We start from the raw sequence: 20,286 nt of genomic DNA on the forward strand, positions 1-20,286 counted from the left end.
GCGCAGCGCAAGGATTTAGTGAAGTGCTGGCGGTGTCTGCGGCCGGCTTTAACACTTGGCCTGGTTCCCTGGCCGATCCAAGCTGGTCTTCCCCAAAACAAGAGTCCAGAACCAATTTCCCGCAAATGTCTTTGAAATTTGTGGCCAATTAATTCACCCAGTCACAGTTTGAGCCGCTCTGTGTTCGGAGAGGAAATTCCGGGAGGAAAGTTTGGAGCAAGTCCCGCCGCGACCATTCGGCCCAGCCCTCCGGGGGATAGTCCGGCGAGGAGCCCCTCCTCCCCGGGACTTTCCGTAGCCCGGCCGAAATTCCGGGGCAGGTGCGGCGCATCGTTGCCGGTCGCGGCCGGGAGGATCCGCTCCGTTATTCGTTTCACCGAGACCCCGAACGTCAGATCCCGAAACAGAAACAGCGGCGAGTGGCTCGGTCAATAATACCGCCGGATTAATCCCCAATCGAAACACATTTGATGCGTTGGAAATGCCAATGGGTCTCAAGTCTCAATCTCACTCCCGGAATCAAAGGTGCTATTTGCAGATTTCCTCGGAAGACAAGTGGGTTTATTGTTGCGCTCTGACTGGCGACGTTCACTCCGCGTCTGCCGGTACAATAATGCCGTCTGAGCGGGAGAATCGGTCCGGGAGTTGAATGAGTCCATCGGCTGCCGCGGGAGGGATTTCTTCCTTGAAATCTTACTTGAGATTTACGACGATTAATTATGGAATAAATCGCAGAGCCCGACTCGGTACCGGCGCCTGTTCCCGATCGAAAATATTCCCATTCTCAATCCACGTTCCGCTTGGACATTCGCCGAAACTCGCGGCTCATCCCGAACTTTGCCAAACTTTGCAAAGTCGCCACTTGTGGAGGGAGCGAGCGGCGGCGGAGACTCGCTCCCCTGGCCCCGTCTCCAGACACACTGCGGGAGAGGGGGGGGAGGGGGGGATGGGAGAGGGGGGGGGGCATGGAGGGAGGTAAGGGGGAGAGAGGGAGTGGGAGGTAGGGCGGAGGGGGGGGGGGGAGAGAGGGGAGGTGGGGGGAGAGAGAGGGGAGGTGGGGGGAGATAGGGGAGGTGGGGGGAGAGAGGGGAGGTGGGGGGAGAGAGGGAGGGGAGGGGAGGTGGGGGGAGAGAGGGAGGGGAGGGAAGGGGAAGAGGGGGAGGGGAGGGGGAGAGAGGGAGGGGAGGGGAGGGAGAGAGAGGGAGGGGAGGGGGGGAGGAATAGGAGAGGGAGGGAGGATTTATTTGCAAAATGACCGCCAGTAAGGCGCGACTGGTTCCAGGGAGATCTTGCTCTTCTTAAATAAATGTTTATAAAACAAATCTCCCAAACTCCCAATGCGCAAAGTCAGTCTCCTCCGCTCCTCTCCTCTCCTCCCCCCATCTCGTCCCCCTCCCCTACTGTCCCCTCCCTTCCTCTCCTCCCCTCCCCTCCTCTCCCCACCCCTCCCCTTCCCTCCCATCCTCTCTCCTCCCCTCCTCTCCCCACCCCTCCCCTACCCTTCCGTTCTCTCCCCTCCCCTCCTGCACCCCACCCCTCCCCTTCCCTCCCGTTCTCTCCCCTCCTCTCCTCACTACTTCGGGACCATTCGGAATGTTTAATTTCGTATTTTACAAGAGGCGCAGGGAACTCGAGACTTGAATTTAATGAGCAGAGTTTTGTGAACTTTTGTTGAGGATCGAGGAGGAGATTAAACATGCAGACCGCTAGGTTGGTGGGTGCGGGGGGGAGGGGCTGGAGGGGGGGGGGGGTGGGGGGGGGAGAGGAAAAGCGGAGAGAGACACCGTTCAGAGTGGCCGAGTGGCGGCAGGGGACCATCAGCGATTTCCACCCTGTGAATGACCGCGCTCCGCCCGCCGCTCCCGGGCTCCGGGTAGCCAGGAAATTATCGGCACAACAGCGGGCGCAGAGACAGCGAGCGGGAGCACGGGGTGGGATAGCACGAGAGGGGGGAATGGGGGACAAGAGAAGGGGGGCTGGAGAAGAGGGGGGCTGGAGAAGAGGGGGGACAGGAAAAGAGGGGGAGGCAGGAGAAGAGAGGGGCAGGAGGGGTGGGCAGGAGAAGCGGGGGTGGGTAGAAATGGGGGGGGTAGAAGAAGAGGGGGAGGGGGCAAGAGATGAGGGGGGAGGGGGGCAGAAGAGGGGGTCAGGAGAAGAGGGGGATGGGGCAGGAGAAGAGGGGGGGGGCAAGAGAAGAGGGGGGGGGGTCAGGAGCGAGGTCCTGAACCCCCCTCCCCCGGCGCCGAGCCCACGGACACACCGACCTGTACACTCCATGTCCGGCCCGTCCAGCAGCGCGCAGTTCATGCTCGGCGGCGGCGGCGGCGGCGGCGGCGGCAGGTCTCGGGGGCAGGGAGCCGGCAGACATTCGCCCGGTACCCTGGGAACACGCGGGGTTTTATAGCGCTCCCACGGGCAGCCTGTCATTGATAGGTCGGCTGTGGTGAATGGCAGCTGGGCAGATGCCCGCCACTCGGGCCCATTGTCATGGCACTTTGAATAAGAAAAGCGTGGGATCTGCGCGGCGCGGCCGGCCCCTTACACCGGAGCACAGCAACTCTACACTTTATTCATTTCAACCTTGCGCGCCGCTCTCGTTCGCTTATTCGTGAAAATTTGTCCAGCAAGGCAGTCCAGAACTGCTTAAAGCTAATCTCAGTCCAGCGCCAACTCCCGGGCCCGCAACTTTCCTCTTTGCAACCTGTATCTTTCCGAAAACCTTTGATCGCTGAGTGTTTAGAAGTTGACTTTATTTAGGGGCGGTTTTCGAGCGGGACCCGGGACCGGGGGAGCGCTGGAAACGAGCGGCGCGAGTGAAAGAGTTTGGGCAAAGTGTTGATGCGGAGAGTGGTGGTGATTAGAATATGAATGAAGCGGGCGGAGAGGGGGAGAGTGAGAGAGGGGGAGAGTGAGAGAGAGAGAGAGAGAGAGAGGGAGAGAGAGAGAGAGAGAGAGAGAGAGAGAGAGAGAGAGAGAGAAAGAGAGAGAGAGAGAGGGAGGGAGAGAGAGGGAGGGAGAGAGAGGGAGGGAGAGAGAGAGAGAGAGAGAGAGAGAGAGAGGATTAGGTTCTTGGAGACCTTGGACAGCACTCCGCGCCTGTCCCACGCCGGCGCCGCCCCGCTCATGTGACGGGCCACAGGTACCGGTATGCGGGCAGCCCGGGACCGGTATCAACCTCGAACCCCCCCCCCCCCGCCCCCGTTCCAGGGTCCACCGTCTCCCCCGTCCCCCGTCCCCGTCCCCGCCCCGCCCGCACCCCGGCCACTTCTCACGGCCGACCTTCCGAAGGCTTCATGGGCCGCCCCGCCCGCCCGCCGGTGATGGGACTTTCTCCGGTTTATACCGGAGCGCGGAGCCGGTGATCGTTCCCCCCTCCCTCCCCCTCCCTTAACCCGGGTCGGGCTCCGGAGCCCCGGCGGGGATGGGGGATGGCGGATGGGGGATGGGAGGTGGGGGGTGGGTGATGGGGGGTGGGAGATGGGGGATGGTGGATGGGGGGATGGGGATGGGGGGATGGGGGATGGGGATGGGGGATGCGAGGTGGGGGATGGGGCATGGGAGGTGGGGGATGGGGGATGGGGGGATGGGGGATGGGGATGGGAGGTGGGGGATGGGAGTTGGGGGATGGGGGATGGGAGATGGGAGATGGGGGATGGGAGATGGGGGATGGGAGGTGGGAGATGGGGGATGGGAGGTGGGGGATGGGGGACGGGGGGATGGTGGATGGGGGGTGGGGGGTGGGTGTGGGGGATGGTGGATGGGGGGATGGGGGATGGTGGATGGGGGGGGTGGGGGATGGGGGATGGTGCCGCTGTCCGTTCCGCGGGGGGGTGGAGGGTGCGGCAGTTTCAGAAACGGGAGCATGCGAGGCCTTTCGGCCCTTCGTGGAGATCCCAGTCGGTGTCGGCGCCCCGACTCTCCACATCTCGGATAATATCCGAAACTGGGGCCAAACACAAAGTGCTGGAGGAACTCAACGGTCGGGCAGCATCTGTGGAGGGAAAGGACGGTCTGAAGAAGGGTCCCAACCCGAAACGTCACCTATTCCTTCCCCCTCCAGAGACGCTGCCTGTCCCGCTGAGTTACTCCGGCATTTTGGGTCTGTCTTCCAGCAGAATCACTTCTGGTGACTTACTGCGCTTGGTCTGGACTTTTTTTTTTTTTCAGGAGAGTACAAAGTAATTTAAACTGGAATTCTGCTGATAAGAAAAAGGGCTTTTGAGTGCAGATTGGCGGTGCTGTGGGAAGTCAAGTCGTGGTAGAGGCGCACCACGAGCCATTGACGATTCATGAGTGAGAGAGGGGCCACAATGAACACGCTCAGAGATCTCTGACGGTGCCAGCGCAGGGAGAGAGGGTGATGGAGAAGGCGTGTGGGTGCGGGCCTTCAGTACTCGGGGCGCTGTGTACAGGAGCAGGTAAATTGTGATACAGCTTCACGCAGTGAAGTGTTGTGTTCAGGTCCGGTCGCCACAACAGACTGTATCCGTGCTGTGAGACTTCGTGACCCTGGAGAGGCGCACAGCCAACTCACCAGAACGTTGAAGCTTTGAAGAGACACTGGGTTTGTTTGTGGAAACAAGGAGTTGCAGGTGCTAGTTAATACACCGAAGGACACAAAGTGCTGGAGTAACTTAGCGTGTCGGGCAGCGGCAACGGAGAACATGGGAAAGCGACGTTGCGGGTCGAAGTAGGGTCTGAAGAAGGATCTTGACTCGAAATGTCACCTATCCATGTTCTCCAGATTTGCTGCCCGACCCGCTGAGTTACTTCAGCACTTTGTGCCGTTTTGTGACTGGATTCGTTTCCCTTGAGACGGACCGGTGGGAGGTGTACAAACTTAGGAGGGACATGGATAGAAAGCCAGGAGTTAAGTTGTCTCCAAAACTGGCTGTGTCTATTGCTATCGGTTTGTTGTTGTTACCGAGATACAGTGGAATAATTTGTCTGCGCTTTGCTAGACATGAGTGCTTGAAAATAGACACAAAATGCTGGAGTAACTCAGACTGGAGAAGGGTCTCGACCCCACACGTTACCCATTCCTTCCACCCAGAGATGCTGCCTGTCCCGCTGAGTTACTCCAGCATTTTGTATCTATCTTCGGTGTAAACCAGCATCTGCAGTTCCTTCTTACACATGAGTACGTTCAAACCGTGCACCGCTACTACAGGTAGTGCAAACAGGTAGGAAAGGGTGCAGAATATGGTGTTGCAGCGTCATAGCATCACAGTTGGAGAGAGGAGGCTCTACACTAGCTCCATCTTTCCACATTCGGGTTCTGCATGAGATCGTGCGGCTGAAAATCACCTTCGGGCATCTGCTGGCGGTTGGACCGTGGTGGATCAGGTGAGTCCTTTCCAGGTTCTTAAACTCTGGCTTTCACAGGCCTGGTCACTACAAATGCAGGATTCAACTCACTGGATCTTTGGCTTTGTGCCAACACTATATTCTGCATTCTGGTTAGTTTTTTATACTTGTGTATGACCTGATGCCTGGATAGCGCACACCGTGTTTCACTGTACCTCAATATACGTGGCAATAATAACTCAATACCAAGAGTGCAAGAGGCGGTCCGTAGTGTTCCGTTGCCGGGGTTGGATTAGGGTTGTGCGGGTCGGTTCAAGAACCTGATGGGTATAGGAAAGTAGCTGTTCCTGAACCTGGTGCTGTGGGACTTCAGGCTTCTGTAGCTCCTGCCCGACGGTGGCAGAGAGAAGGGGGCACGGCCCGGATGGAGGGGATCCTTGATGATAGATGCCGCCTTCCTGAGGCAGCGCCTGGTGTCGATGCTCTCGGTGATGGGGAGGGCTGAGCCTGTGATGGGCCAGGCTGTGTCCACCACTCTCTGCAGCCTCTTACGTTGCTGTGCGTTGGAATTGCCGTCCCAGGCCATAATGTAACCAGTCACGATACTTTCTACAGTATGTCTGTGGCACGCTGGATCTCTTTAAACTTCAAACAAAGTAGACAAGCTAACACGCCTTCTTCATGATTATACCCGTGTGCAGGGCCCAGAACGGGTCATATGTGTGAGCGGCCCAGGACATGTGCCAGGCCTAGGGTGGGTCATACGTGCGGGGCCCAGGGTGGGTCATCAGTGTCCGAGGCCTAGGGTGGTCATACGTGTGCGGGGCCCAGGGTGGGTCATGTGTGTGCGAGGCCTAGGGTGGGTCATACGTGTGCGGGGCCTAGGATGGGTCATACGTGTGCGGGGCCCAGGGTGGGTCATACGTGTGCGGGGCCCGAGGTGGGTCATACATGTGCGAGGCCTAGGGTGGGTCATACGTGTGCGGGGCCTAGGATGGGTCATACGTGAGGTTAACGCGCAGGAATCTGAGCTGCAAACACTCTCCACCGCCGACCCACCAATGACGAGTGATTCGTGCTCTCTCTCCCATCGTCCCCGTTCTGAAGTCAATGATCAGTTCGTTGGTTTTGTTGATGGCGAGTGAGAGGATGATGTTGACGGTGAGGGGGTGATGTTGACGGTGAGAGGTTGATGCTGACGGTGGAGGTTGATGCTGACGGTGTGAGGTTGATGTTGACGGTGAGAGGATGATGTTGACGGCGAGTGAGAGGATGATGTTGACGGTGAGAGGTTGATGTTGACGGTGAGAGGTTGATGTTAACGGTGAGGCAAGGCAAATGTGGGTCCCTTGAAGACAGAAGCAGGGGAATTTATTATGGGGAACAAGGAAATGGCAGACGAGTTGAACCGGTACTTTGGATCTGTCTTCACTAAGGAGGATACAAACAATCTCCCAGATGTTCTAGTGGCCAGAGATCCTAGGGTGACAGAGGAACTGGAGGAAATCCACATTCGGCAGGAAAAAGTTTTGGGTAGACTGATGGGACTCAAGGCTGATAAATCCCCAGGGCCTGATGGTCTGCATCCCAGGGTGCTTAAGGAGGTGGCTCTAGAAATTGTGGACGCATTAGTGATTATTTTCCAATGTTCTATGGATTCCGGGTCAGTTCCTGTGGATTGGAGGGTAGTTAATGTTATCCCACTTTTCAAGAAAGGAGGGAGAGAGAAAACGGGAAATTATAGACCAATTAGTCTGACATCAGTGGTGGGGAAGATGCTGGAGTCAATTATAAAAGACAAAATTGCGGAGCATTTGGATAGCAGTAACAGGATCGTTCCGAGTCAGCATGGATTTACGAAGGGGAAATCATGCTTGACTAATCTACTGGAATTTTTTGAGGATGTAACTAGGAAAATTGACAGGGGAGAGCCGGTGGATGTGGTGTACCTCGACTTTCAGAAAGCCTTCGACAAGGTCCCACATAGGAGATTGGTGGGCAAAATTAGAGCACATGGTATTGGAGGTAGGGTACTGACATGGATAGAAAGTTGGTTGACAGACAGAAAGCAAAGAGTGGGGATATACATCAATGACTTGGATGAAGGGATTAAAAGTACCATTAGCAAATTTGCAGATGATACAAAGCTGGGTGGCAGTGTGAACTGTGAGGAAGATGCTATGAGGTTGCAGGGTGACTTGGACAGGTTGTGTGAGTGGGCAGATGCTTGGCAGATGCAGTTTAATGTGGATAAGTGTGAGGTTATCCACTTTGGTGGTAAGAATAGGAAGGCAGATTATTATCTGAATGGTGTCAAGTTAGGAAAAGGGGACGTACAACGTGATCTGGGTGTCCTTGTGCATCAGTCACTGAAAGGAAGCATGCAGGTACAGCAGGCAGTGAAGAAAGCCAATGGAATGTTGGGCTTCATAACAAGAGGAGTTGAGTATAGGAGCAAAGAGGTCCTTCTGCAGTTGTACAGGGCCCTAGTGAGACCGCACCTGGAGTACTGTGTGCAGTTTTGGTCTCCAAATTTGAGGAAGGATATTCTTGCTATTGAGGGCGTGCAGCGTAGGTTTACTGGGTTAATTCCCGGAATGGCGGGACTGTCATATGTAGACTGGAGCGATTAGGCTTGTATACACTGGAATTTAGAAGGATGAGAGGGGATCTTATCGAAACGTATAAGATTATTAAGGGGTTGGACACATTAGAGGCAGGAAACATGTTCCTAATGTTGGGGGAGTCCAGAACAAGGGGCCACAGTTTAAGAATAAGGGGTAGGCCATTTAGAACAGAGATGAGGAAAAACGTTTTCAGTCAGAGAGTTGTGAATCTGTGGAATTCTCTGCCTCAGAGGGCAGTGGAGGCCAATTCTCTGAATACATTCAAGAGAGAGCTAGATGGAGCTCTTAAGGATAGCGGAGTCAGGGGGTATGGGGAGAAGGCAGGAACGGGGTACTGATTGAGAATGATCAGCCATGATCACATTGAATGGCGGTGCTGGCTCGAAGTGCCGAATGGCCTACTCCTGCACCTATTGTCTATTGTGAGAGGTTGATGTTGACGGGGAGAGGTTGATGTTGACGGTGACCACTCAGCCGAGGGCTCTGTCTCTCTCCAGTACGCTGTATCATCACCACCCACGATCTCGCTGACCACAGGGGCATCTTCAGCTAAGTTATAGACAGCATTGGAGCTGTGCTGAGCCACATGCAGACAATTCTATACACTTAATTTCCATCAAGCCAACTTGGAAAATCATAATTTGACATTGCAATGTTCTCATACCCTTTAACCCCAGACATAGAATGAGTCTGATCTCGGGGTTTATCATTCTTCTGTTGTTTTATATATTGTTATTTAGGTGATGCTAATTTTAATAATCTCTAAATATCCAGAATATTCCACATGAAATACTTATGCCGTCATCTTTTATCCTTGCTGTTTTTCTTGTCTACATTTTAGTACATTTGCTACACACCACACTGCCTCGCCACCTATTGATGTAACAATTGTAGTGCTGCTGCAAGAGTGTTTTATTGCCAGATGTACCGAAACAGAACAATGATATTCTAAGATAGATACGAAATAACTCAGTGGGACAGGCAGCATCTCTGGAGAGAAATGGGTGATGTTTCAGGTCGAGACTCTTCTCCAGACCCAATCCTGAGCTCAGTCTGATGATCTCATGAGGTTATAAGGAATAGGAGTAGAATTAGGCCATCAAGTCTACTCCACCATTCAATCATGATCTATTTCTCCCTCCAAACCCCATTTTCCTGCCTTCTCTCCATAACCTCCGACACCTGTACTAATCAACTCCACCCGAAACATCACTTATTCCTTTTCGCCAGCGATGCTGCCTGTCCCGCTGAATGACTCCAGCTTTTATAGTCTATCTTTAGTGTAAACTAGGAGCTGCAGTTCCTACCTACACATCTCAGCTAGGCTACTTGCTGGGCCCAGGTAAGTTTGGCCAAAGTCTGTGTGCAGTTTGCTCCAGGTGTTCTGCTTTCCTCCCACATCACAACGACTTGCTGGAAGGTTGGTGAATTGGCCACTGTAAATCGCCCCTAGTGTGGGTGAGTGGTGGATTTGGTGAGAACGTGTGGAAAACAGTAATCAATCAACCAATCAACTCTTCCCTTGGAGCTGGAAGGAGTTTTGAATTGGTAAGAACAGACCCAAGGTGCTGGAGTAACTCAGTGGGTCAGGCAGCATCTCTGGAGAACATGGAAAGGTGACGTTTCAGGTCGGGACCCTTCTTCCTGACTTTGGGTCGGGACCTGAAACATCGCCTACCCAAGTTCTCCGCAGATGATGCCTGACCCGCTGAGTTACTTCAGCACTTCGTGTCTTCTTTTGTGAACCACTTTGTTCCTACTGTGAAAGTACGAGGTTGTGTTGCGAAGGGTTTCCCACCACGATGGCCATTGCTCTTACAATTGGTTGGGTTTCCCCTCACATAGAGGTGCAGATGGTTTATGGGCTCCCTGACCCATCCATCGAGGGGGGACGACACGACGACACAGGGTCCACATGCTGAGGATCTCTCTGGCTGTCATCCAGAGGCACCACCGCAGACAGAGTCCACTACTGCCTGGCTAAAATGTTACTCAAGGCAAGGTTTATTTAAAAAAAAAATTTAATTGGTTCATTCATGACATACAGAAAAAATTATACGCCATCACATTCAATACTGCATAGATACAAACGTTAAATGAAACGTCTGGCTTGTGCTGTGGACCAATCTGGGCCACTTTGTAGCTCTCGGTACAGCCCAGTAACTGGGGGGGGGGGGGTAGCAGCTGCCTGCCTTTCCTTGTTTGATAGTAAAGCTAATATCGATGAGCAAACACAGGATCCTGAACAAACTGCCTTGCTCGGCACCAGGGAGCCGACCAGCCAGAGTGAGTGTCCATGCATTGCCCCAGCCCATCAATCTCCCCCGCGGACTCTCCCTTCCACTCAGGCTGAGCTGAAGGAGCAGACATCAGTCAGGCGGTGGCATCGCAGATGGTGGTGCCACCTAAACCGCTGGAGCCTTCCATAGACTGGCGCTGGGCACCAGTGTACTGGGATGTGCATCAGTCAGTGTACTGGGCATCAATTATTGTACTGGCACTGGGCATCAGTGCACTGGGCATCAGTCATTGTACTGTGACTACGTATCAGTTATTGGGCATCAGTTATCAATGGGCATCACTCATTGTAGCGTGCCAGTTTCAGCCGGGGCACAATGTTCATGGACTGGAGCTCCTGAAACAGCAGCTTGCAGGCGTACGGGATGCGCAGGGACGAGACGTGGCAGGAAGATTTGCAGTAATGGCACCTGGAATGGCAAAGCAGTCGTCAGTCACTGGACTGATGTCCCCAGTCACCCTCACCCTCCTTCACAGGCTATTTCTCCTCCCCCCCCTCCCCAAACCACCTCCCCCCACTCCCGCTTTCCCCAGGTCCTTCCTGCAGCTTTGTCCCCTCCCCTCCTCTTTCTCTATGGCTGTCCCTCACGCTGAGATCGGCCTCACGTTCTGCCCACGCCAGGCCCACCAAGCTGCTGCCCCCCTCCTGCTCCCATACTTGTTGATGCTGCAGGCCTCTCACCCTGAACTCTCTGCACAAAGCCTCAGCCCACCATTGCATGCACTTCCAATGGGCCACACTTATGCTGCCCCTTGAGCTGCAGGTTCTGACTCTCAGCCCATCTCTATAACCCCCTCTGTCCAGCAACTCTTTTGATAGTCCACTGTTCATTGCTGCGGTTTCGACCAGGTTAGCGATGTTGACTGTGGGTAAGTATCGGCAAACACTCTTCAACCCACGGCCCAGGAATCTCTCCCCACAGTGATGATAGACATTAGAGATATACAGCCTGGAAACAAACCTTTCGGCCCACTGAGTCCATGCTGAGCAGCGATCACCCGTACACTAGCACAGTTCTAACCACTAGGAACAATTTACAGAAACCAGTTACCAAGTAGCCAATCTACAAATCTGCACCTCTTTGGGATGTGGGAGGAAATCAATGTGGTCGCAGGGAGAACGTGCAAACTCCATACAGGCAGCACCTGAGGTCATGCTCGAACCCGAGTCTCTGGCGCTGTGAGGCAGCAACCCTACCGTTGTGGCACTGCGCCACCCAGTGAGTGGGCAGCCGACCATGTATCGGCCTACAGCCTTTCCCACATCGCAGAGGCACCCTCCTCTGACTGAGAGCTGCCCCGTGAACCACAGTGACAGTCTGCGACAGTGAGCGGCTCCACAACTACGGGCAGCCCTCGCGCATGGACTCACCAGCCAGAGTATCCCAGGAGCCCACACAGCCCACAGACGTCCACCTCAAACGCATCACTTGAGATCATCAGCCGCTCCAACAGCATCATGCTGGCTCCGTAACCGATCAGACAGTCCCGCTCCATCTCACCCAGGCGCAAGCCTCCGTCACGAGATCGCCCCTCGGTCGGTTGCCTGTGGGATCGAGAGAGCAGAACCTGTTAAAGCTCTTCCCCCCCCAGTCATCCCCTCTTCTCCCCTCTCCCGTCAGACAGAAGAAACAAAAGCTTGAAAGCATGTGGCACCAGATTCAGGAACAGCTTCTTCCCCACTGTTATCAAACCGAGTGGTCCTCCCAGAAGCCAGGGTGCTGGCCCGATCTCCCAACCCACCTCACCGAGGATCCTGGAGTTTTTCCCTGTAACTGTAACACTATAAAGCTGTACCACTATATTCCACCCTCCGGTGGTTTTCTGTTAACACTACCTGTTGTACCTGTTTATGGTTTAATTGTACTCATGTGCAGGATGATTTGACCGGATAATATGCAAATAAATTTTTCACTGTATCTCGGTACACGTGACACTAATAAAGCAATACAAAAAGAATATGAAACTTGGCAGTTAACCAGGAAAGTCTTATCAGGTTGTCTAATGGTGGCAACCTTACGTGAATTGACATACTGCACCCTGTGTATCAGTCCGTGCTGTCTGATCCTGACAACAGATGTAAACAGACCGTTTAATACCACTGGACCTGACCGGATCGGTATCTGTCTCTGTATTCCCAACCTCCGCTCTCATCAAAGGCTGAGGATCGATTGAAATTCCCAAGAGCGAGATTCCCCAGCACTACTTCTTCTTGCGTTTGAGGCAGCAGAAATTATGTAACGCCCTCCAGGCGCTGTAGCCAGTGCAATGTGCTGTTGTCGAGGGCCGTGAGGTCTACCCGTCCACCAGGGGGGCGGAGGACAGTGCAGTTGAAAATGACGTGCTGCGCTGTTTGCTGGTCTGCTCCACACACATAGGCTGCTGATGGACGCAACCCCCAACGATGCATGTTGGCGTTGAACCGGCCGACCCCTGTGCGGAGCCGGTTCAGGGCGACCCACTCTTTGCGGGGCATGTCCGAGCCGGGTGGGGCTGTGGTGTTCGGTGCCACAGTGAATTGAGGAGGTCACGACCTCCAAAGTAGGTGGGACGTTTTAGAAACTGAGATACAGGAGTCGAGGCCACTCGGCCCATGGAGCCCGTTCCACCGTCAGTAAGGTCAAGGCTGGGCAAACACTTTGCCTCGGTACCACCCTCTCCCCATGCCACCATTTCCATACTAAGTTTAAAGATTTGTTAATCCCCACCTTGAATATAATCAATGACTCTACCTCGACAGCTTTCTGATAGAGAATTCCAGAAATGTCCCACCTTTTGACAGACGTAACACCATACTCTGCACTCTGGTATTTTTTCTCTTTGCACTACCTGTTGTACTTGTGAATGGCTTGGTTGGGTTGAACTCATGTGTAGTATGATTTGACTAGATAGTAAACAAATAAAACTTTCCACTATATCCTGGCCCATGTGTCAATAGTAACCCCAGACCAATACCAAGTAACTCCTCCTTGCTCCGTTGTAAATGCATGAACTGTGCCCCCTTGTTCCACATGCCCTTACTCACAGAAACATATTTATTGTTCAGCGTTCAATCTGCCAATCCTCAGATAATTCTGTGTTCAGTGAGATCACTCGGCATTCTTCAACACCGAACATCAGGCCAACCCGCTCAACCTCACCCCTTCCTCCTGGAACCAGCCAGTGAGTTGCATTAGTCCATGGGCCGAGTGGCCTCTGCTCCTGTATCTCAAGGGTGTTGTACACCCTTGCTGGGTACTGTGGTCATAGCTGTGCACAGCACTGTAGATGTGGTATTGTGAGTGCCTTGTGACCTTGCTTCAAAACGACCCTGCTTTTATAGTCCACTTGCAATAATCAGATAGGAAAGGTTTAGCGAGATATGGGCCAAATGGAACATCTATGTCGGCATAAGCAAGTTGTGCCAAAGGCCTGTTTCCACACTGTATGACTCTTATAACTCCAACATTCCATTGGCCTTCCTAGTTACTTGCTGTAAAGCCATGTTAATGTTCTATGAATCATGTTCTAATGGCAGGTAAATGTAGAGCAGGTCAGGCAGGTGTGGTACAGTCTGATTTGACTGGATAGCACCTGGTGTGTGTTAATGTCTGGCCTTTGTCCATCCATCTGCCCATCAACCCCACCCTCTTGCCTGTGTTCATCTATGACCTGCCATGCTTTGTCCTGCCCCTCCTCTCTTCCACACCCCTGCAATCTATCTGAAGGCCCCGACCTGAAACATTGCCTATCCATGTTCTCTAGAGATGCCGCCTGACCCGCTGAGTTACTCCAGCATTGTGTGTGTCCTTTTTTGGCAAACCAGCAACTGCAGTGTTTTGTTTCTACAAATGATCCAACCGCCGACCCATCAAATGGAGGTGAGAGGGGTGGGTGGTCTAAATCTGGGGAGTACATAATAGACCAGCAGGGCAAGGAGGGGAGTGAAGGTAAGGGAAGTGGGAGCTCACCGCGTGAGGACTGCCCGCGGACCCCGGGCACGTGCGTGCATCTTATCCAGGACCATGTGCTTCAGCTTCTGGTAGTACACCGGACCAAAGTAGATGTACGCCTCCAGGGGCTCCCTGCAAGGCAGAACAGAACAGAACGCGTCCGTGAGTGTAGATTAGTGAGGCTTGTGAAGGTGGGAGAGGACGAGAGGTGAAGCTACAGTCCCGGACAGCGAGGGGCCATGGCTGAGGCTGAGATGCCAGGGCCCAGGTGTGGAGACACAGAGCCTCGAACACCTCATTCTGCATCAATATCCTGGCACCTGCGGCCATCTGGCAGTGTGGCATCACAGTCTGCCACCACTCATTCACTGCAAACTCTGCCCAGCACAATCCTCGCTGCTCCCTTCTCCCTCACAACCCTCCTCAGTCTCTCATTAGGAAGCCTGCAGAAACATCAAACTCTCCAATTTCAGGCAACTCACTGTCCTTCACGTCCTCCTTCTGATTTACTCAGGTCCTCTCTTTCCAATGCCCCCCACCCCAAGCATTTTTCCTCTCCTCCACCCACGCACGCACTCCCTCCACTGTTCTCCCCTGCCCACCATCCCACCCTTGATTGGTTCCACTCTTCCTTTCCCCACAGACTGCATCATCCGTGGCATTTTGTTCTCGCCACCCATCTCCTCCCAAACGCTGTCACCAGCTTTCGACTTTAGAAAAATAGCGTGGAAACAGGTCGTTTGGCCCTCTGAGTCCACGCCAACCAGCAATCACCCCGTACACTAGTTCTATCCTACACACGAGGGACAATTTATAATTTAAAGAAACCAATGAACCTACAAATCTGTACTCTTTGGAGCGTGTGAGGAATCCGAAGCTCCAGGAGAAAATCCACGCTGTCGCGGAGAGAACGTACAAACTCCATACTAACTGCACCCATAGTCAGGATCGAACACGGGTCTCTGGCGCTGTGAGGCAGCAGCTCTACCTGCTGCATCGCTGTGCCGCTTCATCCTTCCCTCGCCCACCCGGCTCCATCTGCCAGTCAGCCTCCCCACACCCGGGTCTGCCTATTGCTGCCAGCTCCTTCCCCACCCTTCCCCCTCTAGCTACTGCCCCTCCATTCTTTCAGTCCAAGGGAAGAGGCTCAACCCAAAACATATGTTCATAGGTTCTAGGAGCACAATTAGGACATTCGGCCCATCAAGTTTACTCCGCCATTCAATCGTGGCTGATCTATCTTTCCCTCCTAACCCCATTCTCCTGCCTTCTCCCCATAACCCCTGACACCCCTTACTAATCAAAAATCTGTCAATCTCCGCCTTCAAAAATATCCATTAAAATAAACGCCTTAAAATATCCACAGCCATCTGCGCCAATGAATTCCATAGATTCACCACCATCTGACTAAACATCACCTGCCCATTCCCTCTGCAGACACTGCCTGGCCTGCTGAGTTTCTCCATCACTTTGTGCCCGCCACACCCCGTGATGCATGTTGTGTGTGCCCCAGCTTTGCCCCGCTTGGTGACGTGGGCCAGGGTTCACCAGCCTCGCCGCTCCTACCCGGTGATTCCGGAGGTGACGTAGTCCTTGCCCTGGTAGTTGTAACCGTACTGGATCAGGTCCTCGCACACGTCCTTCACTTTGCTCCCTCCAAAGGCAGTGCCGTAGTGGAAGCGTCCGTCCAGGACCCCTGCCTTCCCCGCCAGCAGCTCGATCAGCTTCCCAACCTGCGGGGACCAGGAGACGAGAGTCACACCAGCAAATGGTGAAAAAGGGTCACAGGGTGGTGAATCCGTGGCATTCATGGCCACAGACGGCTGTGGAGACCAAGTCAATGGAGACCTTTTAAGGCGGAGATTGACAGATTTTTGATTAGTAAAGGTAACAGGGGTTATGGGGAGAAGGCAGGAGAATGGGATTAAGAGGGAGAAGTGGATCATAGGCAATTGAATGGCGGAGTAGACTTGATGGGCCGAATGTCCTAATTCTGCTCCTATCACTTATGAACGTGAACTATAACAATATTTAAAAGGTATTTGGATTGGTGCATGGACAGGAAAGGTTTAGGGGGATAATGGGCAAATGCATGCACATGGGACTAGCTTGAACGGGCATGGAGGAGTTGGGCAGAAGGGCTTGTTTCCATGCGGTATGACTCCATAACTCTAGTTAGATCCGCGGGATTCTGTTCGCAGTAGTAGAGAACACTCCAGTCAGGTCTCACCGTCATCCGGGATGGGTAACCGTGAGGGTTCATGATGATATCGGGGCAGATTCCACTGTCACAGAAGGGCATGTCTTCCTGAGGTACAATCAAACCACAGACACCTAGGGCAGAGAGAAGAAGGCATGGGAACATTGCTCGAGTAACAGAGTAATTACCTGCAGATCCACCAGCCAAACATCTGGAATATAAAAGCTCACCACATTCATGGAAACATTAATAAACCACAAGGTTCACTGAGATACTTGCAATTGGTAACTCGGAGGGTCAGATGTGTACAGATCATCAAGGGTTACGTGCCTAAAGGGCAGTGAACCAGATGCACGGAATAGATCCTGACATCTAGAGCTCTCAGTAGTTTGAGACTGGATGTGAGTTTAACAAAAACCTAGAAATATGCAGACAGAACCCTCGGCAGTGACAGCAAATGCATCCAAAGCCAGAGAAACCTGGTTAACAAGCTGCCAGCACCTGGAAAAACCAGGGTCGACCGATCAATGTCGGCCTGGCCCACAACACCCACATCGGAGAATTGAGCAGCAGAAGGCAGGCCTCAGAACGAACGTTTCACAGTGCAGGGAACCTTCCAATGTCTGAGGAAACATAGAGCCCAACTAAACCAACCTGCAGACAGACATGGCCAGTTGTTCAAAGCCAGGAAGGAGCCGGGAGGATCTCACAGCCTGGATAACAGAGTCTTATGTTAGATGATGGTTTAAACTGAAGAGACACAAAAGGCCGGAGTAATTCAGCGGGACAGGCAGCATCTCTGGAGAGAAGGAATGGGTGATGTTTTGGGTCGAGACCCTTCTTCAGACAGAGTCATATAGCGGGGGAGACAAGAGCTGAATCACAGATAGTCAGCAGTAGGGCAGGATTATTAAAATATGGCAAAGAACACGCTGAAGTTTTCAGTGTTGGAAGATTTTCCATCAAACCGTATGTTACCACATTCGCAATTGCAAAGTTCATGAGGCCATGGATGAACCTGGTTTACCCGCAGACTCGCACATGTCTACTGCAGGTTTCACTTTAAACCGTTCCACTCTCACGGACATGTCTTACAGTGGGGGAGAGAACAGCTGTATCACAGGTAGTGCCGCAGTAGGCAGGAAGGTACAAGTTCCCACTAAGATGGCTGTAAATTCTCACGGACTGCTCTGGGGGCTGGGCACACAAGGAACAGCAGCTAAAAGGATCACAGACAAGACCTAACGGTTTGCTAACCTTGAATTCTGATGTAACAGGTGACTACGCATCTTTTGCAAAACTTCAGGCAGACCTCTGTGATTTAATCAGGAAAAATGGTGAATAGCAGCAGAGTGTGGAAACTGCTGCTGCTGGGGCCACAGAGGGCCAGTGTGTTGTTTGTTTTGTGTGAAAGGGAATGATAAAAGATGCATGAAATTGACACAAAAAGGCAGGAAAACAGAAAGAAGCAGGGGTGCTTGGTCAGAGGCAGCTCCGAGCCTTTGGTGAGCTGCATAACAATGGGACCTACATATCCAACACAGCTGTGGGTTTCATTAGATGAAGAGACTGGTGGACGAGAGTAAATAATTAACCTATTGTGGCCCAGTGAAAGTGCTGACGGGGCTAACCATATCTAAGGCCTTTTACTAACATTTTCTCCCCAATTTAATTGCGCATCTACGTAGTGCCTCTGCGGAATGTGTACATCACCAGATTTAAAATAAACCTTGTGGCAACACAGCCGCAGTTTTCAGTGTTGGAAGATTTTACATCAAAACTCATGACGTTACCACGCTCGCAATTCCAGAGCGCGAGAGGCCGAGGATGGAGCCAGGTTCACCCGCAGACTCTCACATGTCTGGGTTGATTGTACTGCAGGTTTCACTTTAAACCATTCCACTCTCACGGACATGCTTTTGCTCGGGGCCAATTATATTTCCCACTACATGCAGCAGCGTTAACTAAAGAGAGTGAATGCTAATTAATACATTAGAAAGATTAAAATACTCCTGGGAGCTGCTATTATAAAACAATTAGCACGGAGACTCGAGATGCTGCAATCGGAGAATGGGTTAAGGGCCCCTTTGCAATCCAGTTTGCGTTTACTGCTTCGCTCCTGCTAGTGTTTGTGGGAGGCAATTATGTGCCATAAAATGGTAATGAAAACTGTTTTGCATACTTAATTAGGAGGTCAGGAGGTTACCAGTTCAGGTCTTGTATCTGAAAACATACACTGCGGGACATTTTACAGCCGTCCATGCCTTTCACATTTCATGCCTTCTGCAGAATGGACCAGTGTTCAAGAGGGTGCCTTTAAAAAAAAAGATTCTGCCGATAGATTTATATTCCAACCTGCACAAGTATTAATGTCAAAAGTGCAATTTTAAACTGAAGGAACTATCCAGAGAACAGCATTTCAAGGTAACATGTCCACGTGTTAATTCCCTCATCACTCTGGGTGTGGGATTTCTCAGGTTTGGCTGATTGGGTGATAATTAACGACATTGAGTGGAATTTACAAGCGGGGAAGGAGAGGGGGGGGGGGGGGGGATCAGCTTCCACTGGAACATGACCAGAGGTATCAGATCCCATTCCCCTTTCCATTCGGAATGTCAGAAGAGTTTTTGCACTGTCCTGGTTTTATATATATTTTGTATTCTGAATAAAGTTTATTTTTGGAAAACAAAAATATCCCTCTGTCTCTGACAGTAGAGCTGCCTCACCGCTGGCAAGTACACGCAAAATCCCCCCACCCCCCCCCCCCCCCCCCGCTCACACAATCTGGATAATATTGACTGGAAATTGGGGCACTGATATAAGAGTCAGGAAGTCATGCTGCAGATTTATAAACCTTTGATCGGGCCACACTTAAATACGTGTAGTTCTGGTTACCCCATTACAGAGAGGATGTGGCTGCAGAAGTAGTTTTCCAGAATACTGCCCGGGTATGAGGGTATTAGTTATCGGGAGAGGTCGGAAACTTGGATTGTAATCTCTGGAGCATCGGGCATTGAGGGGAGACCTGATAGAATTTTGTAAAATGATGAGGGGTATAAGTAGGTTAGACAGTCCCCTGGGTGGAAATGTCAAAGACCAGAGGGTATAGCTTTAAGGTGAAAGGGAAAGTTTAAAGGTGATGTGTGCACCATATATTTTTGTACAGATGGTGATGTGGGTGCCTGGAATGAGCTGCCAGGGTGGTGGGTGGTGGAGGCCGATATGATAGTGGCATTTAAAACGCTTTTAGATAGGCACATTGATATTCTGGGAATGGAGGGATATAGATTATATGCAGACAGAGGAAATTAGTTTAACCTGGTATCCTGTTTAGCAAAGACAATGTGGGCCGAAGGGACTGTTCCTATGCTGTACAGTTCCTATGTCTTATGTTCTATGTAAATGTAAAAGCCTCCAGTGTACTTACTTTGTAAGTTGGAGTGTTGTAAATGAGCAGTTTTAATTTACACACAGTCATTGCAATAAAGCAAGTCTGGATGTAGACACCGGCGGCTGGAAGTGGGAACACATCCCATTCTCCAGCACAAGCATGGGGCGTGAGGAGGTCCTTCAGCCCTCTGCCCCCGTGCTACAATTCAACCAGACTGTAGCTGATCCAGTGCTAACTTCATTCACCCACTCTGCACTCTGTATTTCTGACCAACTAACTAACACAAGTCCATCCATCTCAAATAAATCGATCCATCTAAGATCTGATTTCCTCTGCCCTTGTTGTACAGCCTGCCTCTGACCTTGCACTTCTGCATTAGCTTCTGGAATGGAGGCCCACCCAAGGTTGGCACTTCGTGCATCTACTCTGCTGGGCCAATTTACCATTCAACACACTTTGAGAAGATCCCCACAATGTTGTGTGTTACTCAGACTGTAACAAAGCACGTTTTTTTTCAATGCACAGCGACCT

The 20,286-nt window shown here is 52.1% G+C and overlaps 2 protein-coding genes across 4 annotated transcripts in view; both read right to left on the bottom strand.

Moving 5' to 3' along the window:
• Nucleotides 1-2,365, bottom strand: part of rfx4 (regulatory factor X, 4) — a 41,860-nt gene extending 39,495 nt beyond the window's left edge. For all 3 annotated transcript variants that reach the window (XM_078416549.1, XM_078416548.1, XM_078416547.1), the window contains exon 1: nt 2,265-2,365. In XM_078416549.1, coding sequence (XP_078272675.1) covers nt 2,265-2,307 — 43 coding nt within the window. In that variant the 5' untranslated portion in view covers nt 2,308-2,365. The remainder of the gene's footprint in view (nt 1-2,264) is intronic.
• Nucleotides 2,366-9,943: 7,578 nt separating this feature from the next.
• polr3b (polymerase (RNA) III (DNA directed) polypeptide B) overlaps nt 9,944-20,286 on the bottom strand; it is a 55,974-nt gene continuing 45,631 nt past the window's right edge. The window contains exons 24-28 of the mRNA XM_078417094.1: nt 16,395-16,498; nt 15,731-15,897; nt 14,183-14,296; nt 11,605-11,778; nt 9,944-10,642 (exon numbers count right to left, since the gene is read on the bottom strand). Of these exons, the coding sequence (XP_078273220.1) occupies nt 10,513-10,642; nt 11,605-11,778; nt 14,183-14,296; nt 15,731-15,897; nt 16,395-16,498 (689 nt within the window). The 3' untranslated portion in view covers nt 9,944-10,512. The remainder of the gene's footprint in view (nt 10,643-11,604; nt 11,779-14,182; nt 14,297-15,730; nt 15,898-16,394; nt 16,499-20,286) is intronic.

This window comes from Rhinoraja longicauda, chromosome 20 (genome assembly GCF_053455715.1).
Source record: "Rhinoraja longicauda isolate Sanriku21f chromosome 20, sRhiLon1.1, whole genome shotgun sequence".
Taxonomy (NCBI): domain Eukaryota; kingdom Metazoa; phylum Chordata; class Chondrichthyes; order Rajiformes; family Arhynchobatidae; genus Rhinoraja; species Rhinoraja longicauda.